This window comes from Heterodontus francisci, chromosome 27 (genome assembly GCF_036365525.1).
Source record: "Heterodontus francisci isolate sHetFra1 chromosome 27, sHetFra1.hap1, whole genome shotgun sequence".
In the NCBI taxonomy this organism is placed as follows: Eukaryota; Metazoa; Chordata; class Chondrichthyes; order Heterodontiformes; family Heterodontidae; genus Heterodontus; species Heterodontus francisci.
In genome coordinates, this window is record NC_090397.1 from 31,727,824 (window position 1) to 31,748,899 (window position 21,076).

General features: G+C 43.2%; 1 protein-coding gene across 5 annotated transcripts in view; it reads right to left on the reverse strand.

Annotated features, from left to right (window-relative positions):
- ferry3 (FERRY endosomal RAB5 effector complex subunit 3) overlaps positions 1 to 21,076 on the reverse strand; it is a 75,516-nt gene that overhangs the window by 49,663 nt on the left and 4,777 nt on the right. For all 5 annotated transcript variants that reach the window (XR_010977649.1, XM_068059093.1, XM_068059094.1 and 2 more), the window contains exons 2-6: positions 6,688 to 6,893; positions 4,465 to 4,610; positions 1,900 to 2,081; positions 1,112 to 1,211; positions 534 to 655 (exon numbers count right to left, since the gene is read on the reverse strand). Coding sequence is in view for 4 of the 5 variants with exons in the window: in XM_068059093.1 (XP_067915194.1) it covers positions 534 to 655; positions 1,112 to 1,211; positions 1,900 to 2,081; positions 4,465 to 4,610; positions 6,688 to 6,883 (746 nt within the window). In the remaining variant the exon portion in view is untranslated. The remainder of the gene's footprint in view (positions 1 to 533; positions 656 to 1,111; positions 1,212 to 1,899; positions 2,082 to 4,464; positions 4,611 to 6,687; positions 6,894 to 21,076) is intronic.

Genomic DNA, 21,076 nt, shown 5'->3' on the forward strand with positions numbered 1-21,076 from the left:
TCATGTAAAGGCTACAGGGAACTAAAGCGACTATTTTCAAAAATTAGTGCATTTCAAATGCAATTTGCACATGCACTACTTATTTTGTTGCAAGGAACAACATGCGTGTTATACACAAGCCATCGAAATCAATAAACTTTTCCACTCTTACAGAATTGCAATGCTAATCACAGGCTGGGGTCATTAAATTTCATCAGTGCACATTCTTTGTGCCATTCCAATTACTACGGATTGGAGGAAACAGACAGCTAGTTGCAGATGTTGAACTTTTTCGCTTAGAAATGTTTAATTCACCAGTTGTAAAAAGGACAAAGCACAAGCAGTTGGGGGAAAAAAGTTATTCAAAAAGAAAACAAATACAATATGCATGGAAAAAAAGACTTTTGATTGAGATACAGCATAGTGCCTTAATGGCCAAGAACTAGCAATTAACATGGATATTCTGGCTCTGACTAGGCAGTTGCATTTTAAAGTGTTTATTTTATAACAGTATGCACATCACTGACCCGAAAACAACTTCATGAGTAGCCTACCTGACTGCACTGTTGTTAGGATTTTGCATGTCCTGATGTAGTTTTATTACCCACTCTTGGTACTCTTGTTTCTGAATAGCCATTAATTGTTTCAGCTCATTGGCCCATTTGTTCTCCAACACCTGATCACAGATATTTTATCCACATTACAGAATTAAAGTAACACAAGTTTTTTAAAACCAGTTTTTTGGATTTGAAGGCAATGTTCTTAACAAGACCAGGCATCTTTGTATATTCTAATATAGGTATGCGGTATAATGTCATGTTCAGTCTGTAGAAATCCTTATATCAGATCAGAGATGAAGATTTTAATTTTTGCTCCAAGTCAGCGTGGGTGGAAGTTCCGTACAGCATTGCCCATTTTTCCCAAAAGATGTACTAATTTGCACTAAAAGTGCAATTTCTCCCATAGTATAAGCATAGATGGTGGCATTTTAGGTAAAGGAAGGTTTCATTTTATATTTTGTTCCCATAGTCCAATACTGAAGTAAGTAAAGCAACTGAGAGCATTTCCTTGTATTAAAAAAAGTTACAGGATTAAAATTTACACCTTCATAGTGAAGCTACAGTTGCATTACCTGTTGGGATTCAAAATGCTGAGCAGCAACTGAGTTTACATCTTGATCTGTAAGGGTTTTCCCAAGTTCTTGCATCACTTTGTCCATTTCCACAGACTGCCTGTTAAGAAAGGAATTAAATGCAAGTGTATTGCTTTTTTTTTGGAACAGAAATAACATTTTAATCCTTCTAAAAGAGCCAAAGCGGGGGGAAATAATTGTAATACCACACATCAAAATACTGATATTGCTTCAATTCAGCACTCATATACATCAAATGAAAATCACTCAAATTCAAGATGAGCAACAAAAAACCCTGAAATGTTGCATGTTAAATTCAGTCACAATATTAATTTAAAGGAGTTGAATATTTGTGAGTATGGATGTTGCCCATCACAAGAACTGGATTGGAGGTAGCATCCCCAAGTTTGCCAGCAGTACAGAGCTAGATATTACATACAGCTGTATCCGAGACTAATGACTACCGACTGCCATCAATTTAGTTCCCTCATACTTTTGGGCTCACTAACTCTGACAATTTTATCAGCTCCAAATTTTATCAGCATTCCAAATTGAAATAATTAAAATACTTTCCAAAAAGAACTTGATAACAGCGGTCGTACTCCTATCCAACAATAATCAGTTCTTGTCTGGAATTCCATGGTTATTAAATTGCTGCCTCATTTATCCTGGTTTCAACATTATTTGTCTAGTTTCTTGAAATAAAAGCAGTGTTCCCTCTTGGTGCTGGATGAAGAAAGCTGGATTTTCTGCAAATACTTTTACCTGTATGCAAGATAAGTACAAACCTTTCCTGCAGCTTCTTCAATTCCATGTCTCTTTCACTAATAAGTTCTGACACTCTGACAAAGTAATTATGTTCCAAATTGAGCAGAGCTTCAGAGGCAGGAGAATGAATCAAATCATGATAAACATCTGCAAAATCTTCATCCCAACTAGGCTCTTCAGGCCTAGCATATTCTAAAGTTGTCTAGAAAACAATAAAAATAATTAGTTAATTATAGCCTGATGCCTTGTTACAACTTGATCTGTATTTTAAATAATTAATACATCACAGGCGTAGAATGATGCAACCCAACTTGTCACATGGCACTTGGCACAGGAACAGGGGGCTGAACGAGAAGCAGAAAAATATTAAGAGCTAAGTGCAGATAAATTCAATAAGAACACAAGAGATAGGAGCAGAAGTAGACCATATGGCCCATCGAGCCTGCTCCACCCTTCAATACGATCATGGTTGACCTTGGGCTTCAATTCCACTTTCCTGCCTGCTCCCCATATCCCTCGATTCCCTGCGAGACCAAAAATCTATCTAAACCAGCCTTAAATGTATTCAATGATGGAGCATCCACAACCCTCTGGGGTAGACAATTCTAAAGATTCAAAACCCTTTGAGCGTAGTAATTTCTCAACTCAGTCCTGAATGATTGGCTCCTTATCCTGAGACTGTGTCCCCGTGTTCTAGATTCCCTGACCAGTGGGAACAATCTCTCAGCTTCTACCCTATCAAGCTCTTTCAGAATCTTGTATGTCTCAATTAGATTGCCTCTCATTCTTCTAAACTCCAGAGAATATAGGCCCAATTTACTCAGCCTTTCATCATAGGACAACCCCCTCATCCCAGGGATCAATTTAGTAAATCTTCACTGCACTGCCTCCAGTGCAAGTATATCTTTTCTTAAATGTGGAGACCAAAACTACACACAGTATTCTAGGTGCGGTCTCACCAAAGACCTGTACAATATTAGTAAGACTTCTTTATTCCTATATTCCAATCCCCTTGCAATAAAGGCCAACATGCCATTTGCCTTCCTAATAGCCTGCTGCGCCTGGATGTTAACTTTGCGCATTCCTTGTATGAGTGCCCCCAAGTCTCTCTGCACATCAATACTTACCAGTTTCACACCTATTAAAAAATATTCTGCTTTTCTATTTTTACGACCAAAGTGAACAACTTAATACTTCCCTAACATAATACTCCATTTGCCATCTTGTTGCCCACTTACTAAACCTGTTTATATCTCTTTGCAGCCTCTCTATGCCCTCCCCGCAGCTTACCTTTCCATTGAACTTTGTATCAGTAAACTTAGATACATTACCCTCTGTCTCTTCATCCAAGTCATTAATATACAGTGTAAATAGCGGAGGCCCTGGCACTGATCCTTGCGGCACCCCACTTGAAAATGCCCCATTTATGCCCACTCTCTGCTTCCTGTCTGTTAACCAATCCTCTATCCACGCTAATATATTACCCCCAACACCATGAACCCCTATCTTGCCTATTAATCTTTTATGTAGAACCTTATCGAATGCCTTTTGGAAATCCAGGTACACTACATCTACTGGATGATAAGGACCAGAATTGTGTAGCTGTAAAGTACGAGGAGTTATTTATTTTATTTAGCGATACATCACTGAAGCAGGCCCTTCGGCCTACCGAGTCTGTGCCGACCATCAACCACCCATTTATACTAATCCTACACTCATCCCATATTCCTACCACATCCCCACCTGTGCCTATATTACCCTACCACCTACCTATACTAGGGGAAATTTACAATGGCCAATTTACTTATCAACCTGTGGGAGGAAACCGGAGCACCCGGCAAAAACCCACACGGTCACAGGGAGAACTTGCAAACTCCGCACAGGCAGTACCCAGAACTGAACCCCGGTCGCTGGAGCGGTGAGGCTGCGGTGCTAACCACTGCGCCACCCCCGATCCTATCAAGACACTTCCTAGGTACCCATATGAGGTCTCTACTTTTTTCACTTTCTCTACTTTAAAAAAAAATCTCTACCATTTTTTAAAAAAAGTGCGTTTGACCTCATTAACAGTGTGAATTAACTATCATACTATGTAAACTGGTATCATGAGCCAGTCTGTCACTGCTGCTGTTATTCTTCCGATTCCAAAAGGAAAGGGGAAAAAATGCACTCATTTAAGTAAAAATGGCATTGATAATAAAACACTCCAATAAACTTAAACATGTGAAAATATCTAAAAAGTAAAAAGGTCCATCATGAGCTGCATTCAAACCCATTACACATATTCTCCAAAGTCACAACACTGCACAAATCACAATGGAGCAACCTTGTATTACTAACTACCATACTAAATCCTGAACAACAGCCTTGCTTAATACAGAAGACAAAACTGCGTTATTCACACAGGTGTGTTATCAACGGTTCTCTTAACTGCTCTTAAGATAAACATTTCAGATGCAGTTAACACTGTATCGCAGTATTGAACAAAAATCTCCTTCAGTCTATTGATTATCTCAGTGGTTTTACCATCGGACACATATTACTGCTGGTCAAACTGTAGACGTCTTTATTTTTGAAAAACTTACCTCATGGTAAGCTTTAGCCCAAGTACTAACAAACTGTTCTGTACACACATCACTGGTTTTTAGTTTTTCTAAGGCAGCTTCTGCTTCTTTGTCATAATCCTTCTTAGTTTCTTCATCAACAAACTGATCAAGAGAATGTTTTAAATCTGTAAAATATTTAAACCAAAGTGTTGAAAGAGTATTTTTCCCTCCCATCCAAAAACCCCAATAAATTAATTTAATGCTGAAAGAGACAACCAAATTTAATCCATTCTATACTGTTACACCTAATCTGGCAGAACATATTGTACAGTGGTAGAAATTTATAAAACACTACATTATAAAGAGTTTAGATTTTGAACTTGGTATATTTTTTCACTTTTGCTGATCATGGTGAAAGATTTTAGTGCTGGGGAATAGAACATACTCCAGTTTTAAGGCAGCCAGCATTGAGCACACCCAATCTTGCAACTGCATTGACCCAAAATGTCTCAGTCCAACCTTTTTCCCATTGCACCAATGCAACATTCTTCCATTTCTCATACCAATCATCCTGTAACCATTCTAAGGGAGACTGCCAACTTAATCCCAAAATATGAAATTATGGCTGTTTTATGCTGGATGACACTCGAAGGTGAAGAGTGTGTAATTCACTCCACCACCTCCAGTTGTATTGTTAATAAATAATTATCATTTATTAGTGCCTTTTGTTGCCCATCCCTAATTGCCTTAAGTGACAGTGAGCCGCCTTCTTGAACTGCTGCAGTACATCTCGTGTAGGTACGCCCACAGTACTGTTAAGAAGGGAGTTCCAGGATTTTGACCCAGCAACAGTGAAGGAATAGCAATACAGTTTCAGGCCAGGATAGTGTGTGGCTTGGAGAGGAACTTGCAGGTGGTGGTGTTCCTATGTGTCTGTTGCCCTTGTCCTTCTAGAGATAGCAGGTTTAGATATCATCTCAGCTCCAGGGCATCACTGCAGGAGTTCCTCAGGGTAGTGCCCTATGGCCAACCATCTTCAGCTGATTCATCAATGACCTTCCTTTAGTCATAAGGTCAGAAGTAGGGATGTTCTCTGAAGATTGCGCAATGTTCAGCACCATTTGCGACTCCTCAGCTACTGACGTAGTCTATGTAGAAATGCAGCAAGACCTGGACAGAGTTGGGCTGATAATTGGCAAGTAACATTCGCGCCACACAACTGTCAGGCAATGACCGTCTCCAATGAGGGAGAATCTAACCATTTCCTATTGACATTCAATGGCATTACGATTGCTGAATCCCCCACTATCAACATCCTGGAGGTTACCATATGGCAGAATAGCCATATAAACACCGTGGCTACAACAGCAGGTCAGAGGCTGGGAATCCTGCGGCGGGTAACTCACCACCTGGCTCCCCAAAGCCTGTCCACCATCAACAAGGCACAAGTCAGGAGTGTGACTGAATACTCTCTACTTGCCTGGATGGGTACAGCCCCAACCCCACTCAAGAAGCACAACACTATCCAGGACAAAATAGCCCACTTAATTGGTACCCCATCCACAAACATGCACTCCCTCCACCACCGACGCACAGTGGCAGCAGTGTGTACCATCTACAAGATGCACTGCAGCAACACACCAAGGCTTCTTAGACAGCACCTTCCAAACCCGCGACCTCTACCACCTAGGCCAAGGGCAGAAAATGCACGGGAACACCACCACCTGCAAGTTCCCCTCCAAGCCACACACCATCCTGACTTGGAACTATATTGCCATTCTGGAACTCCCTTCCCAACAGCACAGTGGGTGTACCTACCCCACATGGACTGCAGCGGTTCAAGAAGACAGCTCACCACCACCCTCTCAAGGGCAATTAGGGATGGGCAATAAATACTGGCCTAGCCAGCGACACTCACATCCCATGAATGAATAAAAATAACCTTTACCGCAGCACACAAGCTACAATGGAGAATGCTGGCATAGCATTATAGGTGGCGATGTATCAAGCAAGACAGCACAGCTCATCATCTAATTGAGAGTACTTAGGGGTGGGCAGATAGGCTAACCAGCTGTCTCAGAGTATGAGGGAAGGCGAAAAAAAAAGGAAAGTTGGGGATTTCTTAAAACTGGAGGAGGAAGGGACATTATGGCTATGCTGAATGGCCAAGGTGTGAGGTAAACCTGTGTGGAGAGAGATGCATCACATATCTCAAGTTGGAAAATGGACCGCATGGTCTTCAAATTTCAATATAATACTCACCATTCTCAACAAAATAAGGAAGATTATGTAAGAGCATAAGACGGCCATGTAAATCATTGATACTTCCCTGCATAGGAATCTGGATGGGTGCAGTCAGCACACATGACTGTTGCCCTGTCTTGAAATTAAAGACAAATTTTTTTTCTGATGGCCGAAAATTTGCAGGATTCTCTTTCATTCTTGTGCTCATTAACATCTCTTCAGCTCTGAAACAAATAAATAACAATAGCTTTTCACACCAGTAGGACATAAAACAATAGATTATTGCACTAGTCTGTTGGACAACAAATTATAGTCCTGGTAGATTTAAAATCATACCAATTACAGCACAGAAGGAGACTGTTCAGTACGCAACACCAATGCATGCAGCAAAAAAACCTTTGGCTGCACAAAAATTAGGCTGCACAATCCACAGGTCCTAACAATTTATACATTACAGGAGTAGGATTTCATGTTTGGTATTGCCAATCATATCATGTGTTCATAGGCATGGTGCAGATTTGCTCAGAACTCCAAGCCAGATTGTTTCATATTGTTTTTGAAGGATGTGGAATGAAGAAAATAAATTATTGTTTTGCCACTGACAAATTGTAAATAACAGTTTAAAACGAAAATCCATCTATTTTAAAGTTTCAGCAGGAAGCCAGCATCAAAGGAGGGGGCAGAAATATTCTTATTTAAGATATTTATTCTTTTAAGAAAACTTATATAATTTTCAACTCAACTCTATTCAATGGCAAAACGTTTAAGATAAAGGGGAATATATTCGTAATGTTGAGGGTCGTCACACTTTGCAATTTGTCAGTGTCATAACCGAGATGGGAGAAAAATGAAGTTTGTTTAGAATGTGTTATATTATTACTTTTTATTTTCTTGCTATAGAAAGACTTGCATTTATATGGTCCGTTTCATGACTGCAGGATGCCCCAAACCACTTAAAGTACTTTTGAAATTTAGTCACTGTTGTAATATAGGGAAACAAGGAGCTAATTTGTGACAGCAAGGTCCCACAAACTGAAATGTGACAATGACCAATCTTGTTTTTTTAGTCATATCAGTTGAGGGATAAATTTGGCGAAAACATCAGAGATAACTCCCCTGCTCTTCTTCAGAATAGTTTCATGTGGTGAATGTGGAAATATCTGGAGAAACAAATTTGATGGGCTGACTGGCCTGTTTATATCTATAACATTCTATGATTCTATCTTCCCCTCAGTTCAGAGTCACTCTCTCTTTCCACCATGACACTTTACCCCCATGATGTGCTCCTTACTGCCAGTCTTACGTGAAGCACTTATCCAACGTTGGTGTTTGATTCTGGGATTCTGTGCTGGCTGTGGGAATTCCTGATTTACTGCAAGCCTAGGAATTCTCACTTTAGTTTAGTTTAGTTTAGTTTAGAGATACAGCACTGAAACAGGCCCTTCGGCCCACCAAGTCTGTGCCGACCATCAAGCACCCATTTATACTAATCCTACACTAATTCCATATTCCTACCACATCCCCACCTGTCCCTATATTTCCCTACCACCTACCTATACTAGGGGCAATTTATAATGGCCAATTTACCTACCAACCTGCAAGTCTTTGGCATGTGGGAGGAAACCCAAGCAGACACAGGGAGAACTTGCAAACTCCACACAGGCACTACCCAGAATTGAACCCGGGTCGCTGGAGCTGTGAGGCTGCGGTGCTAACCACTACGCCACTGTGCCACCCAGTGCAGCACAGAATTCAGTTCAATAACCGATGCAGTCAGAACTGACTGAAGACAGTGAATAGAGTACAATAATTTTCTGGCCAGATCCTTCGGGGCTGCAAATTAGCAGTTGCAGGACAAACTCATGATTCAACAGATGACTTGCTTCCGCCAGGGATAAGAAGTGTACACATCTGCATATACTACCTACGCTTAGTCATGTTGATGTCTGAAGTTTAAATAACTGTTTCAAAATCAGTACATCATGTTTATAAATTGCAAAGATGCATCCACTCCATACAAACTAGATTTCCCACAATTCATAAACATTACCAAAAATTTCAAAATAGCTGTTTAAACATCAGGATTTTGATTTCAAGCTTTGACTGAATAATTAAAACTGGCCTCAATGACAGAAAAAACAAATGGTAAGTTTGTAAACATGCTGATGAAGGATACACATACAAATCATCATACCCTCTGTTACAAATGCTGACTGATCTGCTGTGTATTTCCATAAATTCTGTTTTTAAGATTTCAGATAATATGTTTTTACCAGCTCTTAACTTGCCCGTAGATACTTTACAATACAGCAAATCTTAAATAAACATTGAGAATTTGCAAATAAACATCAGTTCTGATGAAAATGTCATCAACCTGAAATGTTATCTCTTGGCTGAATTTTACTAGCCCTCTAGGGACAGGCTGGGAGGGGCGGAAATTGGTGAGGGAAGTCGGCAGGGTGGTGGGGGGGGGGGGGGGGGGTTTGGTAGTGGGGGGTGCCTGTCCCTGTGCAATTTTATCAATGGCAGGTAAGGGGGAGAATTACCTTCCTGTTCAGAGGCCAAATGAAGCCCTTAAGCGGCCAATTAAGGGCCTCTTCCTACCGCTGCTGGTATTCTGTTAGCAACGGGGAGGGGGGTGCCCTCCAGCACATCAGGAAACTGCCCAGTAAAAGCTAGTGTCTTCCTTGCAGGTTTGCTGGGGTTGGCCACCCGAACGAGCACTCTGTGGCCCATGGAGGACACTCCCCTCCACAGTGGTAAGGGCCGCCCCCTTCCCTGAACACTCCTCACCCCCCACCCCTTGCCGGGACCTGCCCGCACACACACCTCCATTCCGGGGCTCCTCCACTGTTGCTGGTGCTGGCCAGCTGCTGTGCCAGCACTCCCAGAGGCGCTGCTGGGACTCAAGAGCAGCCAGCCTTCTGATCAGCCAGCAGCTCTTGGAGGTGGGATCTCCGCCCTTAAAGGGATGGAAGCCGGATCCCAGGCAGTTAAATGTCTGACGCACGTAGAATTGCGTCGGTGCTTCTGGAAACAGCCGTGGCAGGTTTGCCCCCAGCTTTTTGGCCCGTTACAGAGCCACCATTGCAGCCATTAAATTCAGCTCTCTGTTTCTCTCTCCATAGATGCTGCCAGACCTGCTGAGTATTTCCAGCATTTTCTGTTTTTATTTGAGAGTTCCAGCACTTGTGGTATTTTACTTTAGTATTAGTGTTTAACTCACTGCAACTTCTCTTCAAGGAATGCCCACCTTGAAGAAGTTTTCCTCTCTCCAGTTGGATTTCCCTTTTCATGTTTGATCAGAGTTCTGATGAAAAGGTCATTGACCTGAAATGCTAACTCTGTTTCTCTCTCCCCAGAAGCTGCCATGCCTGCTGAGCATTTCCAGCATTTTGTGTTTTAATTTCCAATTTCCAGCATTGCAGTATTTTGCATTTAACTAACTTATTTCCCATAAGATGTGACAATATTTCAAGAGACTGAGGCTTTATATATAGCATGATGATCTGAAAACTCTACTGGAAGAAATATTTGCTGAAAGGCTTGTTTTTAACTGGAAAAAGTCTGAAACTTGGAGACTGAATATATTCCATTATGACTGCTTCTAGATCTTTCATATAAATTTACTATTGTGCTCAACGGTATCTGCAGAATATTTTTCCTGCTGTAATTGCAATGCAATTAATTGAATTATTTTAGCCTTTCTGAAGCTGGTCTAAATGCGACATTTACGTTTGGCATAAATTCCACAAGCAATCAGGGTTATTTATTAGAACTGGCTATGGTAACACTTGAACATAGAAAGAGATAGTTTTAGATTTTAAAGGAAACTTTCATCCTGCTAATTCAGTGAGGAAATGATGCTTATTAATTCTTAAGTGCTACAGTTCCATATAAATGGCTGGCCAGACAAAGCAGAATTCTATAATAAAAGCAAAATGCTGCAGATGCTGGAAATCTGAAATAAAAACAAAAAATGCTAGAAATACTCAGCAGGTCAGGCAGCATCTGTGGAGAGAAAAACAGAGTTAACGTTTCAGGTCAGTGACCTTTCATCAGAACTGCAGAATCCTAATCTTGTTTACCCAGCTTTAAAGTACGATAAGCAATTTCTTTTTCAAAATGCCATTTGTCAGCATAGGTTAGTAACTTTTTGCCTTTGAAACAGAAGATTGTGGTTTAAGCTTGAACACATAGTGTAGGCTAACACTTGATTGCACTTTTAGGACAGCAGTGAATTAGCAGAGGTACCATCTTTTGAATGAGATGTTAAACCTGATAGAGTGAAACAGAAATTTTATCAGGGTGAGAGAAAAGGTGTGTGCAAAGAAAAAAAAAACACAGAAGGAAAAAAACATGCACTAGGAACTGGGAATACAAACAGTAGAGATTATGGCATAAAAACAAGAAATGCTGGAACCACTCAGCAGGTCTGGCAGCATCTGTGGAAAGAGAAGCAGAGTTAACGTTTCGGGTCAGTGACCCTTCTTCGGAACTGACAAATATTAAAAGTGTCACCAGAGATTATGGCACCTGGTGAGGTGAGAAAGGACACAGAAGCACTAGGACCAACTCCCAGTGCATCTAGCAGGGGAGACATTAAGGCTGCAATACTACCTACAACAGAACAAGAGACCTCCAGGTACACAGATTTACCATTGTAGATGTAATTTAATTTAATTTTACTATTAAACAAGTTTAATATCAATTTCTATATAATTTCCCCAAGAATAATTTAATTCATTTTACATTCATGCTTATATACTTTTAACCAACATCTCTTTCAAAATGTAAAATATACCATAATATTCTCTGTTCCAACCCCTGGTTCCTGTAAAGCAGCACATTCTCCTCCGAGCAACAGCATGGGATAGCCACCATTATCACAAAAAGGAATATCGAGTGAGTGGCTTGCCTGTCACATCGAGGCATCACACTTACTTTTGTTTGCCACATTTCAGCATCAATTTAAGTTTCTGACACACTTCCACCTAATTGGTTAAAATTTAAATTTCATACAACAGCAACAAACTACAACTAAATTGGTATAGAACAATCAGTAAGTAGAAAGCAGGAATCAAAGATACCAATCATAACATTAAAAAAAACAAAAAAAAAATTAAAATGAGCAGTCAGCAAAGTAGTGTTTTTATTTTATCTCCCTTCCTTTTATGGTTTATTTTGTTTTCAGCCTTGGTAGCATTCTCACTTCTGAGTCAGAAGGTCGTGTGAGTATACAGGACCAGAAATCGTCATCTCCATCCATCAGGTAAATCCCAAAGATCATGGACTGCTTACCCCACTTTTCCTCCAATACTCTTCAATAGACCTTTTGTCAAAAAAGTATCCATCGCCCGTGTCACAAATAAGCGATTAGGAGATTTCTGTGTCCTAACACCAAATCAGCACACTGTATCCAACAGAACTTCAACAAAGATTTCCTATTATACCATGGTTGACAATTGTTTCTTTTTAAAGCTATAGAGTCATTTATGGCATAGAAGGAGGCCATTTGGCCATCGAGTCCATGCCAGCTCTCCACAGAGCAATCCAGTCAGTCCCACTCCCCCGCTCGATCCCCGTAGCCCTGCAAGTTTTTTTTTAAATTCCATTTTGAGGTATAGTTATGATACTGTCCTAGTGAAGGGGTGGGGCTTTTTCGGATTTTTATGATAGCATAGGGACAAATTTCTGAATAATTTGTTGAAATGGCCTGCTGGAGCTGTTACCAGATTGACCTTGTAGTTGCAATCTTACACGCAGGCCAATAAAATGCAACATCGTATATGAGTTTGGAATGTTAGTATTGGTAACATGACCTGCGTGTCTGGGTTCCCATTCATGACTGTGGAATGCCATCAAACTGGCGTGCAGTGTTATACACTCTTTATCTTGCTGTTTGATGTGAGAAAGAAAAGGAATGTGTTAAAGAACTAAGCCCTAATATTCAAAGAACAAATGAAAGCATGCCATTAAAATTATGGATTGCATAATTTTAGCAAATTCTTGTTCCCACAAATTTTTCCTGGCTTCAATCCAGGATACCACATGTCGGTAATTGCAGATTAATATCCCATCACTCCATAGTTGGGCATGTTGAAGCATTCCTTGAGCAAGATGCTGTTTGAATTGTACTCTCGGACAAAGAATTGTGGAAAACACTGGTTTAGAATCTTACACGGCGACAATGACAACAACTTTTATTTACAGAGCACCCTTAACATAATGAAACGTCCCAAAGCATTTCACAGGAGCGTTATAAAACAAAATTTGACACTGTCACCTAAAGTGATATTAGGGCAGATGGCCAAAAGCTTGGACATCACAATAACCTGCAGCTCAGTGCAGAGGCCCGCTCAGGTCGGGACAAAAGAATCCGACCGAACCACAGCAGACCCGAGCCCGACCTGGCCCGAGTCCCTCCGATTTTGCCCCGAGCCCGACCCGACCATCCTTTTACTCACCTTCAAGACACCGAACCTGCAGGAAGCTACAGCGCATGCATGACCATGTTATAGTGACATCACTCGCTCACTGCGCAGACTCAGTTTTGTACAGGACTCCCAGCTGAGCTAAGTTTTTTATTTAATACTTACTGGCAGTGCATTTACCGTGTGTGTCCGGCCCGACCTGACCCGAGCACGACCCGGACTTGGCCCGACCTGACTCGAGCCTGAAAGCCATACCCGACCCGAACCCTAACCATGGCATCGGGTCCCATTGGGTTCGGGTCGGGTAGCAGGCCTCTAGCAGGATACATAGGATGATTATATTAGGTGTCCTGAACCAGCAACTCAAAAATCAAAGAGAAATTCTAACATATGGCAAAGGGGTTTGGGAAATGTGACCAAAAATCAACTGAAAATCAAAGGTAAATTTTCATCAGATGTTTTTTCTATGTTAAAAAGGTGCTATAAAACTACAATTTGTTGCTTTTGGATATAAATTACTGGAGGTAAGATAAATCTTAAACATCTGCAAGTCTGCATAAAGCTCAAGTCATACGATGAATCTTAGAAACAGGTCAGATGTGCTTTGTGGTATGTTATTGAGCCATGTAGACAAACGGCTCTCTGCTGAAATTAGCTGCTCCATACAGGCTGTCATTGGTCTCAAATGTCACAGGGGTAGAAGGAAGGAGGATAGGATAGGAAAGAAATCAAAAAAAATCAGCTACGTTCCTACTACCAACAGGTATCCTGAATTTCCACTGTAAAGTGCACATATAATGGAGCTAAGGAAAGGCACAACTGCGGTCAACCATGAGGCATACTCGTCAAATAGCACGTCAACACTTACTACGTAGGGCCATACAGATCCTTGGACAAGGTACCGTGTGGGGACAGATCAAAAGTAAGCTAATCAACTAGCAAACTAACTATGGAGCTGTGGAGCCAATTTATAAAAAATAACAAGCAGAAGCTAACAGGACAGCTGCAGATAGCTTAATAGGCTGATTATTAAACAATAGGCTACTAACAGTTCAAGGGGGGGGGGGGCGTTACTAGTTTTGTTTTGAATACCTATAAGAAAGGCTTGCTGTAGTGAGCACATGTTCTTTTGTTTTGTTCTTTTGTATGTTCTTTGTTTTGCTTTTTGTTCTTTTTGTATTCCTGTAATGTAACAATCACGTACTGCAATAAAGTTTCTAAAAGTTACGGTCGGACTTCGTCTCTCTTTGTAACTGATGGGATCCAACAACTTGGCGTAGTCAGCAGGATCGCTGGAGGATAAAGACCGAAGCCCTGGACATCGAATCTATATCGGCCCCCGGAGGTAAGGACTCCTTTACTTTAAAAAGTCCTCGGCCGTTGTCTAGTTTCGGTACTCCACCACGCGATCCCGAACTTTTCCAAGGCTCGAGACCCCCTTTATAGACGTCTGACTTGGAAGTGTTCGACTGTAATACACCGGCCCGGCTGAAAAGCCTCACGGCTTGAGACCCCCTCAAATCGATACAATGACTGACAAAGGCAACCAACAGTTACCAACCACCGTCAAAAGCCGGTGGGCCCCGCCAGACGTTTCCAAAGACGAAATGCTTCGGCAGTTAAAAGGATATATAGAGCAACAGTTTAATTTCGCTAAAATCTGTACTGAAATTGAACAGAAATACGGTGCCTCCAAGGGACAGTGGTCCCTGGAAGATATAGAGAGAGTCTGGGGAAAAACGACCCGCTTAAAAGGATAAAGAACGGACCCAATGGTCCTTAGATGTAATGGGCCAGATCCGACAGCATAATGCAATTATCCAACAAGCTCAACGTGACCGCGACCTGACTAATGTGAGGACCAACAGAAGGCAGTTTGCGAACAATTAAGAAAGGAAAAGCTTAAATTAGAAAAACTAGGGACTGAAAAACAATCTGAAAAGGAAAGGCTGGAGACTGAAATTAAAGAACTTAAAAATCAATTACAAGACGGACAGGCGACCCAACCGAAGGGACCGGGACCGCCCAGCGGACCCCACCGACCACAATCGTCTCGCCTGTACCCGAATCTGGAGATGTTAATAAAAGAACTACGAAAAACGCAACGGCGTGAAGCCAGTATAGAGGAAGATGAATCCTCCAGCGAAGAAAGTGATACCATGATGAGTTTCCTTTTGCACGGCTCGCCTCCCCCCCCCCCCCCCGCCTTAAACAGAAACGCGTTAAGGTCAAGCAGAAAAAGAAGACTACAGACGGTAACGAGGTGATCTGGTCTGAGCACAACACTTATTGGATGCATGTCCCGGCGGATCCTGAGAAAATTGATAAATGGTCCAAAGAATTGCCTGACCCAAAAAAGGGGGGTCAGAAGACATGGGAACAGTTGGAACATCTGAAGGGAATTTACCACCTCCACCCATGGGACGGGGTACAGATTTTGACTGTGATGATGCCCGGGCGAGCAGGGCGAAGACTGAACAGAGAGGTCCAAACTACTTTGGGCAAGGACGAGCAACAACTAGATGCCGGATGGGCTGCGATTAGTCAGTGGCTGCGAGCGTTCTGTCCCTCAAAGACGGACTGGAATAAAATTACAGCCGGTCAGCAAAAAGGTACCGAAGAGGTGCGGGAATATGATGAGAGATTTAGATCTGTTTGGCTGGAACCCTCGGGGATAACGGACATTGCTCCAGAGGATCTGGACGATACCCGTTTTGCGCCTTTGAAGTCTGCCTTTGTTGCGAGGCTAAAACCAGAATTATCCAAGATGCTGAAGATAACCTTACCAGAGTGGGAAGGCACAGGAGTAACCTACGCGCAGTTGATTGATCGATGCAGTCAGCTGGACAGGGACATGGAAGCAAAGCTCCGAGCTCTGCAGGCGGGTTGAACGCCCAAAGGCCCTGATAAGGTGCAAGATAGGCGACCCGGGGCATGCCACTACTGCGGGACGGAAGGCCATTGGGCTAAGATGTGTAGAGCAAAGGGACGGGGAAGAGGATGGCAAGGATACAATCCAGCACCAAGACCAGGTCTCTCCCCTGAGCACAATGACCTAGAAAAATTCAAACAGTTGTCACCCCAGCAACGGAAGTAGATACTGGCATTACTTGGTGCGAAAAAAAACTAGCGGAGCCCTCCCTCGCCCTTTCGGTGCCCCTCCTGGCACTAATAGAACAAAGAAAAGATGGATTGTATATAACCGCGAGAGTGGGCGATCAAGACATAGACTGCCTATTGGACCGAATTAACATGTCTACTCAACGATACGGGAACTCTATACCAATGGACGGTAAAGTTAAGATCGCCCACAGGGCTGGTGGCCATGGGTTGGTGATCAGGAAAACTCAGCCCATACGCATTGGTCTTTGTCCACACGAATTGATAACACCAGTCTGGATAGGTTCGGTGGACCAGGCCCTTCTGGATATGGACGTTCTTACCCAGCTGAACTCCTCGTTGCATTTTGAAGGCGGCCAGGTAACATGGTCTATCAGAAGTCCGAAGAAGGAGGAGCTGAGGGAGCACCCAATATGGGCTCAGGATAAGAACGATTGTGGGTCACTTCAAATGGAACCGGCAACATTTACGGGATCCGCTCCGCCCTGTACTAAACAATACCCCATTAGTCCAACATCTATTGCAGGAATCTTACCCGTAATTAGACAATTAGAGGAGCGAGGCGCGCTGGTTAAAACGCACAGTACCTCCAACAGCCCTGTGTGGCCAGTACGGAAACCAAACGGGACCTGGCGGCTTACTGTTGACTATAGAAAGGCTAACCAGTGTATTGATCAAAAGGCTCCTCTGGTAGCTGACCCCTCCACAGTATTCAATGCCCTGAAGCCGAAGCATGAATGGTTCTCTGTTATCGACATGGCCAATGGATTCTGGTCGGTGCCACTGGCACCCGAGGTCCAACCGTGGTTTCCCTTTACCATTCACCAACAATAGTACACCTGGACCCGGTTGCCACAGGGTTTCCACAACAGCCCTACGGTATTTCATATAGCCCTACAAAACCATTTGAGGGAATTACCTCCCATGCACTCCACGGTCATCCAGTCCGTGGACGACATCCTGTTAGTCTCTGAAACGGAAGAACAACACGAACAAGACCTGCGTACCCTGCTGGACCACCTTCATCAGAGAGGACACAAGGCCAGTATCGACAAAGCACAAATAGCCCAAGAAGAGGTTGTGTACCTGGGACAAAAGATTTCGAAAGGAAAGAGGGAACTTACCCAGGACAGGACCACAGCCATCCGGGCTGCCAAACAGCCCACCACTATCCAGGAGCTTAGGTCCTTTTTGGGTTTGTGTAACTTCAACAGAAATTGGATCGACTCCTACACACAATTGGCTAAACCGTTAAATGATCTCTTGAAAGGGAAGCGGGCCTCGAAGGAAGTGGTCACCCTTGAGACCCCAACAAGAGGCCTTCGAGAATTTAAAAAAAGGCCTGGTGCTCGGCGCCAGCCCTGGGAGTCCCCGACAACGGGAAACCATTTACCCTGTTTGTACATGACAAAGAGGGATACATTACCGCCATATTGACACAGGAGCATGGGGACCAACAGAGACCTATTGGATACTATTCGAGAAAACTGGACACCGTGGCCCTAGGATGGGACATTTGCCTAAGGGCCATGGAAGCCACATGCCAAGCTGTCATGGCTACTGCAGGTCTGGTATTAGATCAAAAGCTAACAGTCAAGTGTCCACACACCGTCCACACATTGCTGTCCATGCATAGAGTATCCCAAGTGACAGCAGCCAGATGGACCCGATGGACAACGGTCCTAGGGACCCCCAACCTCCATATAGTCCGAGCCAGCCCGGTAAACCCAGAAACAATGCTCCCGTTGCCTGGGGAGCAAGAGGGGGAAGAGCATGACTGCATGGAGGCTATGAGAGAGACAGAGGAAGTAAGCTTAGTGGCGGAGGAGGCATTGCACAATCCAGATTTAATCCTTTTTACAGACGGCTCCTCCTTTGTTGACAACGGTACCCAGAAATCAGGATGGGCGGTGACAACCCTACACAAAGTTGTGGCGACGGGATGTCTGCCCTCGGGGATGTCAGCCCAACAGGCCGAATTACAGGCCATGTCGGATAGCAGAGGGAGAGACGGCTAATATTTATACGGACTCACGATATGCCTTTGGAGTTGCTCACGACTTTGGTCAGCTGTGGTGCAAAAGAGGATTTCTCACCACCGCTGGTACACCTATCCGAAACGGGAAAGAGGTCCGAGACTTGCTCGAGGCCATGCAATTGCCACAAGAGGTATCCATTCTGAAATGTAAAGCTCATACGAAGGATAATACCGTAGAGGCGAAGGGGAATGCCCTAGCCGACCAGGCAGCCAAGGGAGCCGTCTTGCAGGGTGACTCCCCGGACGCACAGATGCAAATATGTAAACTGAATATACCCAGTTTGCAACAAGACCTACAAGTGATGCACAGCAAGTGCCCCAAAGACGAAAAATGGACCTGGATAGAAGCAGGGAGCAAGCTATGTGAAGACGGCATCTGGAGGCAAAGGGACACCGAGAGACCAGTCGTGCCACGGGCGCTGATGCCCTTTTTAGCCCAACAGATTCACTCCTGGGGGCACCTGGCCCCACAACAGATGATGGCTCGGTTCCAGAACAGCTGGTGGGGTCGGGGGTTCAAAAAACACGCCCAGCTGGTGGCTGACCGCTGTGTGGTCTGTCAGAAAAACAATCCAGGGCCCACCACGATAATGCCTCAACTAAGAGCTCCTGCTCCAGCAGGCCCATTCCAGTACTTGCAAGTCGACTATATCACTCTCCCACCTTGCCAGGGATACACTGGCATCTCGTCATTGTCGAAAGATTTTCCAGATGGGTAGAGGCCGTCCCAGCCAGAAGAGCCACGGCCAATCACATCGCTAAGGTCTTGTAGAAGGACTACATCCCCAGATGGGGAGTACTGGTCAGCATTGATTCTGACCAAGGGACTCATTTTACAGGCGCAGTCTGTCAGGAAGTCTGTCGGCTACTGAACATTACGTGGGATTTACACTGTCCTCACCACCCACAGTCCTCGGGCCAAGTGGAGCGAATGAACCAGACCCTAAAACAACGACTATCTAAGCATCACCAGGAAGGAATACCATGGCCCCAGGCATTGCCGATAGGTCTGTGCAGTATTAGGGTGACTCCGAACAGAACTACGGGCCTGAGTCCATTTGAAATAATAACAGGGAGATCCATGTCTCTGCTGGGAACAATTGATTTGCGAAAAGCTGATTGTCAGCTGATGAGTGACGCTCTACTAGAATATTGTCAGAACCTAACAAATGCTATCAGTTCTGCTTCCTCGCAGGTATCGGCAGCTTGCGGTGACCCACCAGGAGGGCACGACATCGTCCCGGGAGTCTGGGTCTACGTGAAGAAAATACATAAAGAACCACTGAGCGCCAAGTGGGAGGGGCCTTTCCAGGTGCTACTGACCACCCAGGCAGCAGTTAAGGTGGAAAGGAAGAAAGCCTGGATACACGCCTCTCACGTCAAGCGAGCGTCCCGTGACTAAACACCGACCTGCTATCAGGACAATTACAATTTGTCAATATGTTCAGAATTTTTATTATCCTCTTTGCATGCATTTTAAGTATCTGCTTACTTTTGGCTAACCAAACCTTTCCACTTTGGGGAACTAATCGAGTGTCCAGGGAAATGCACGTTGATAGAGAACTTTATGGGGTTGGGCGACCGGGTGGTTGGGCTCAATAGGGACCTCAATGGTACAGGGTTTGATCTTTTTTGTTATAATCATAATTTTGTATTTTACGTTTTTGCTCATTAAGTGCTGTTGTAAACAAGTAACTGAAACCCCTGCCAAGCTTATGCCCTTACAGAGGTCCCACCGTCCCCTCTTGTGGCACAAGTGGGCAACGTATTAAGCGCAACCCCTCCAGGTGTTGAAGGCTGTTTCTAGACAAGTAGAGACCATTAAAGGCACTTAGGTGGGATTGATGGAATGATTCTTAAAAAGTTTGAAGAATCAAAGGGGGGACTGTGGGGACAGATCAAAAGTAAGCTAATCAACTAACAAACTAACTGTGGAGCTGTGGAGCCAATTTATAAAAAATAACAAGCAGAAGCTAACAGGACAGCTGCAGATAGCTTAATAGTAGCCTATTGTTTAATAATCAGCCTAACAGTTCAAGGAGGGGGGATGTGAAACTACTGAAATAAAATGCAAAAATAAAACGCTGGGACGAATGAACCAATCATGCACTGATAACAGAAGTCTGCAAACGACTCAGAAACGGGGGGGGGGGGGGGGGTGCGTTACTAGTTTTGTTTTGAATAACTATAAGAAAGGCTTGCTGTAGTGAGCACATGTTCTTTTGTTTTGTTCTTTTGCATATTCTTTGTTTTGCTTTTTCTATCCTTGTAATGTAACAATCACATACTGCAATAAAGCTTCTAAAAGTTACGATCGGACTTCGTCTCTCTTTGTAACTGATGGGATCCAACATACTGGAAGGCTGCCTGTGGCGTAACTGGGAAAAATTAGAGAGAAAATGGAAAAACATTGGCAAGTAGTTCAAAGATCAGACCAAATGAGATTAATATGAGTAGGTTGAAAATAATCCAGGTGTTGTGTATAGAGAAGCGTACAAATTGCATTGACAATAATACGACTCACAATAAAGTGATTTAAGTATTATGTGAATGATAACTGATATGCCATTTATGTTACCAAATGTATTTTTAACAGATGGTTTAAGAAAAAAATTACAACTAAATGAATATTCCTATGACCTTTAAGGTCCATTGAAGGAACAGATAACAGTCCTAACCCATTACTGCAGAATTAAAGCTGTATCTAATAGAGATCTAATTTATTTCAAGGATAGCGAATTAATGGATACTTAGATATGATTATATTAGGTATTACATAATATCTTAATCTGAGTGAAATTACAGTGGTTTATAA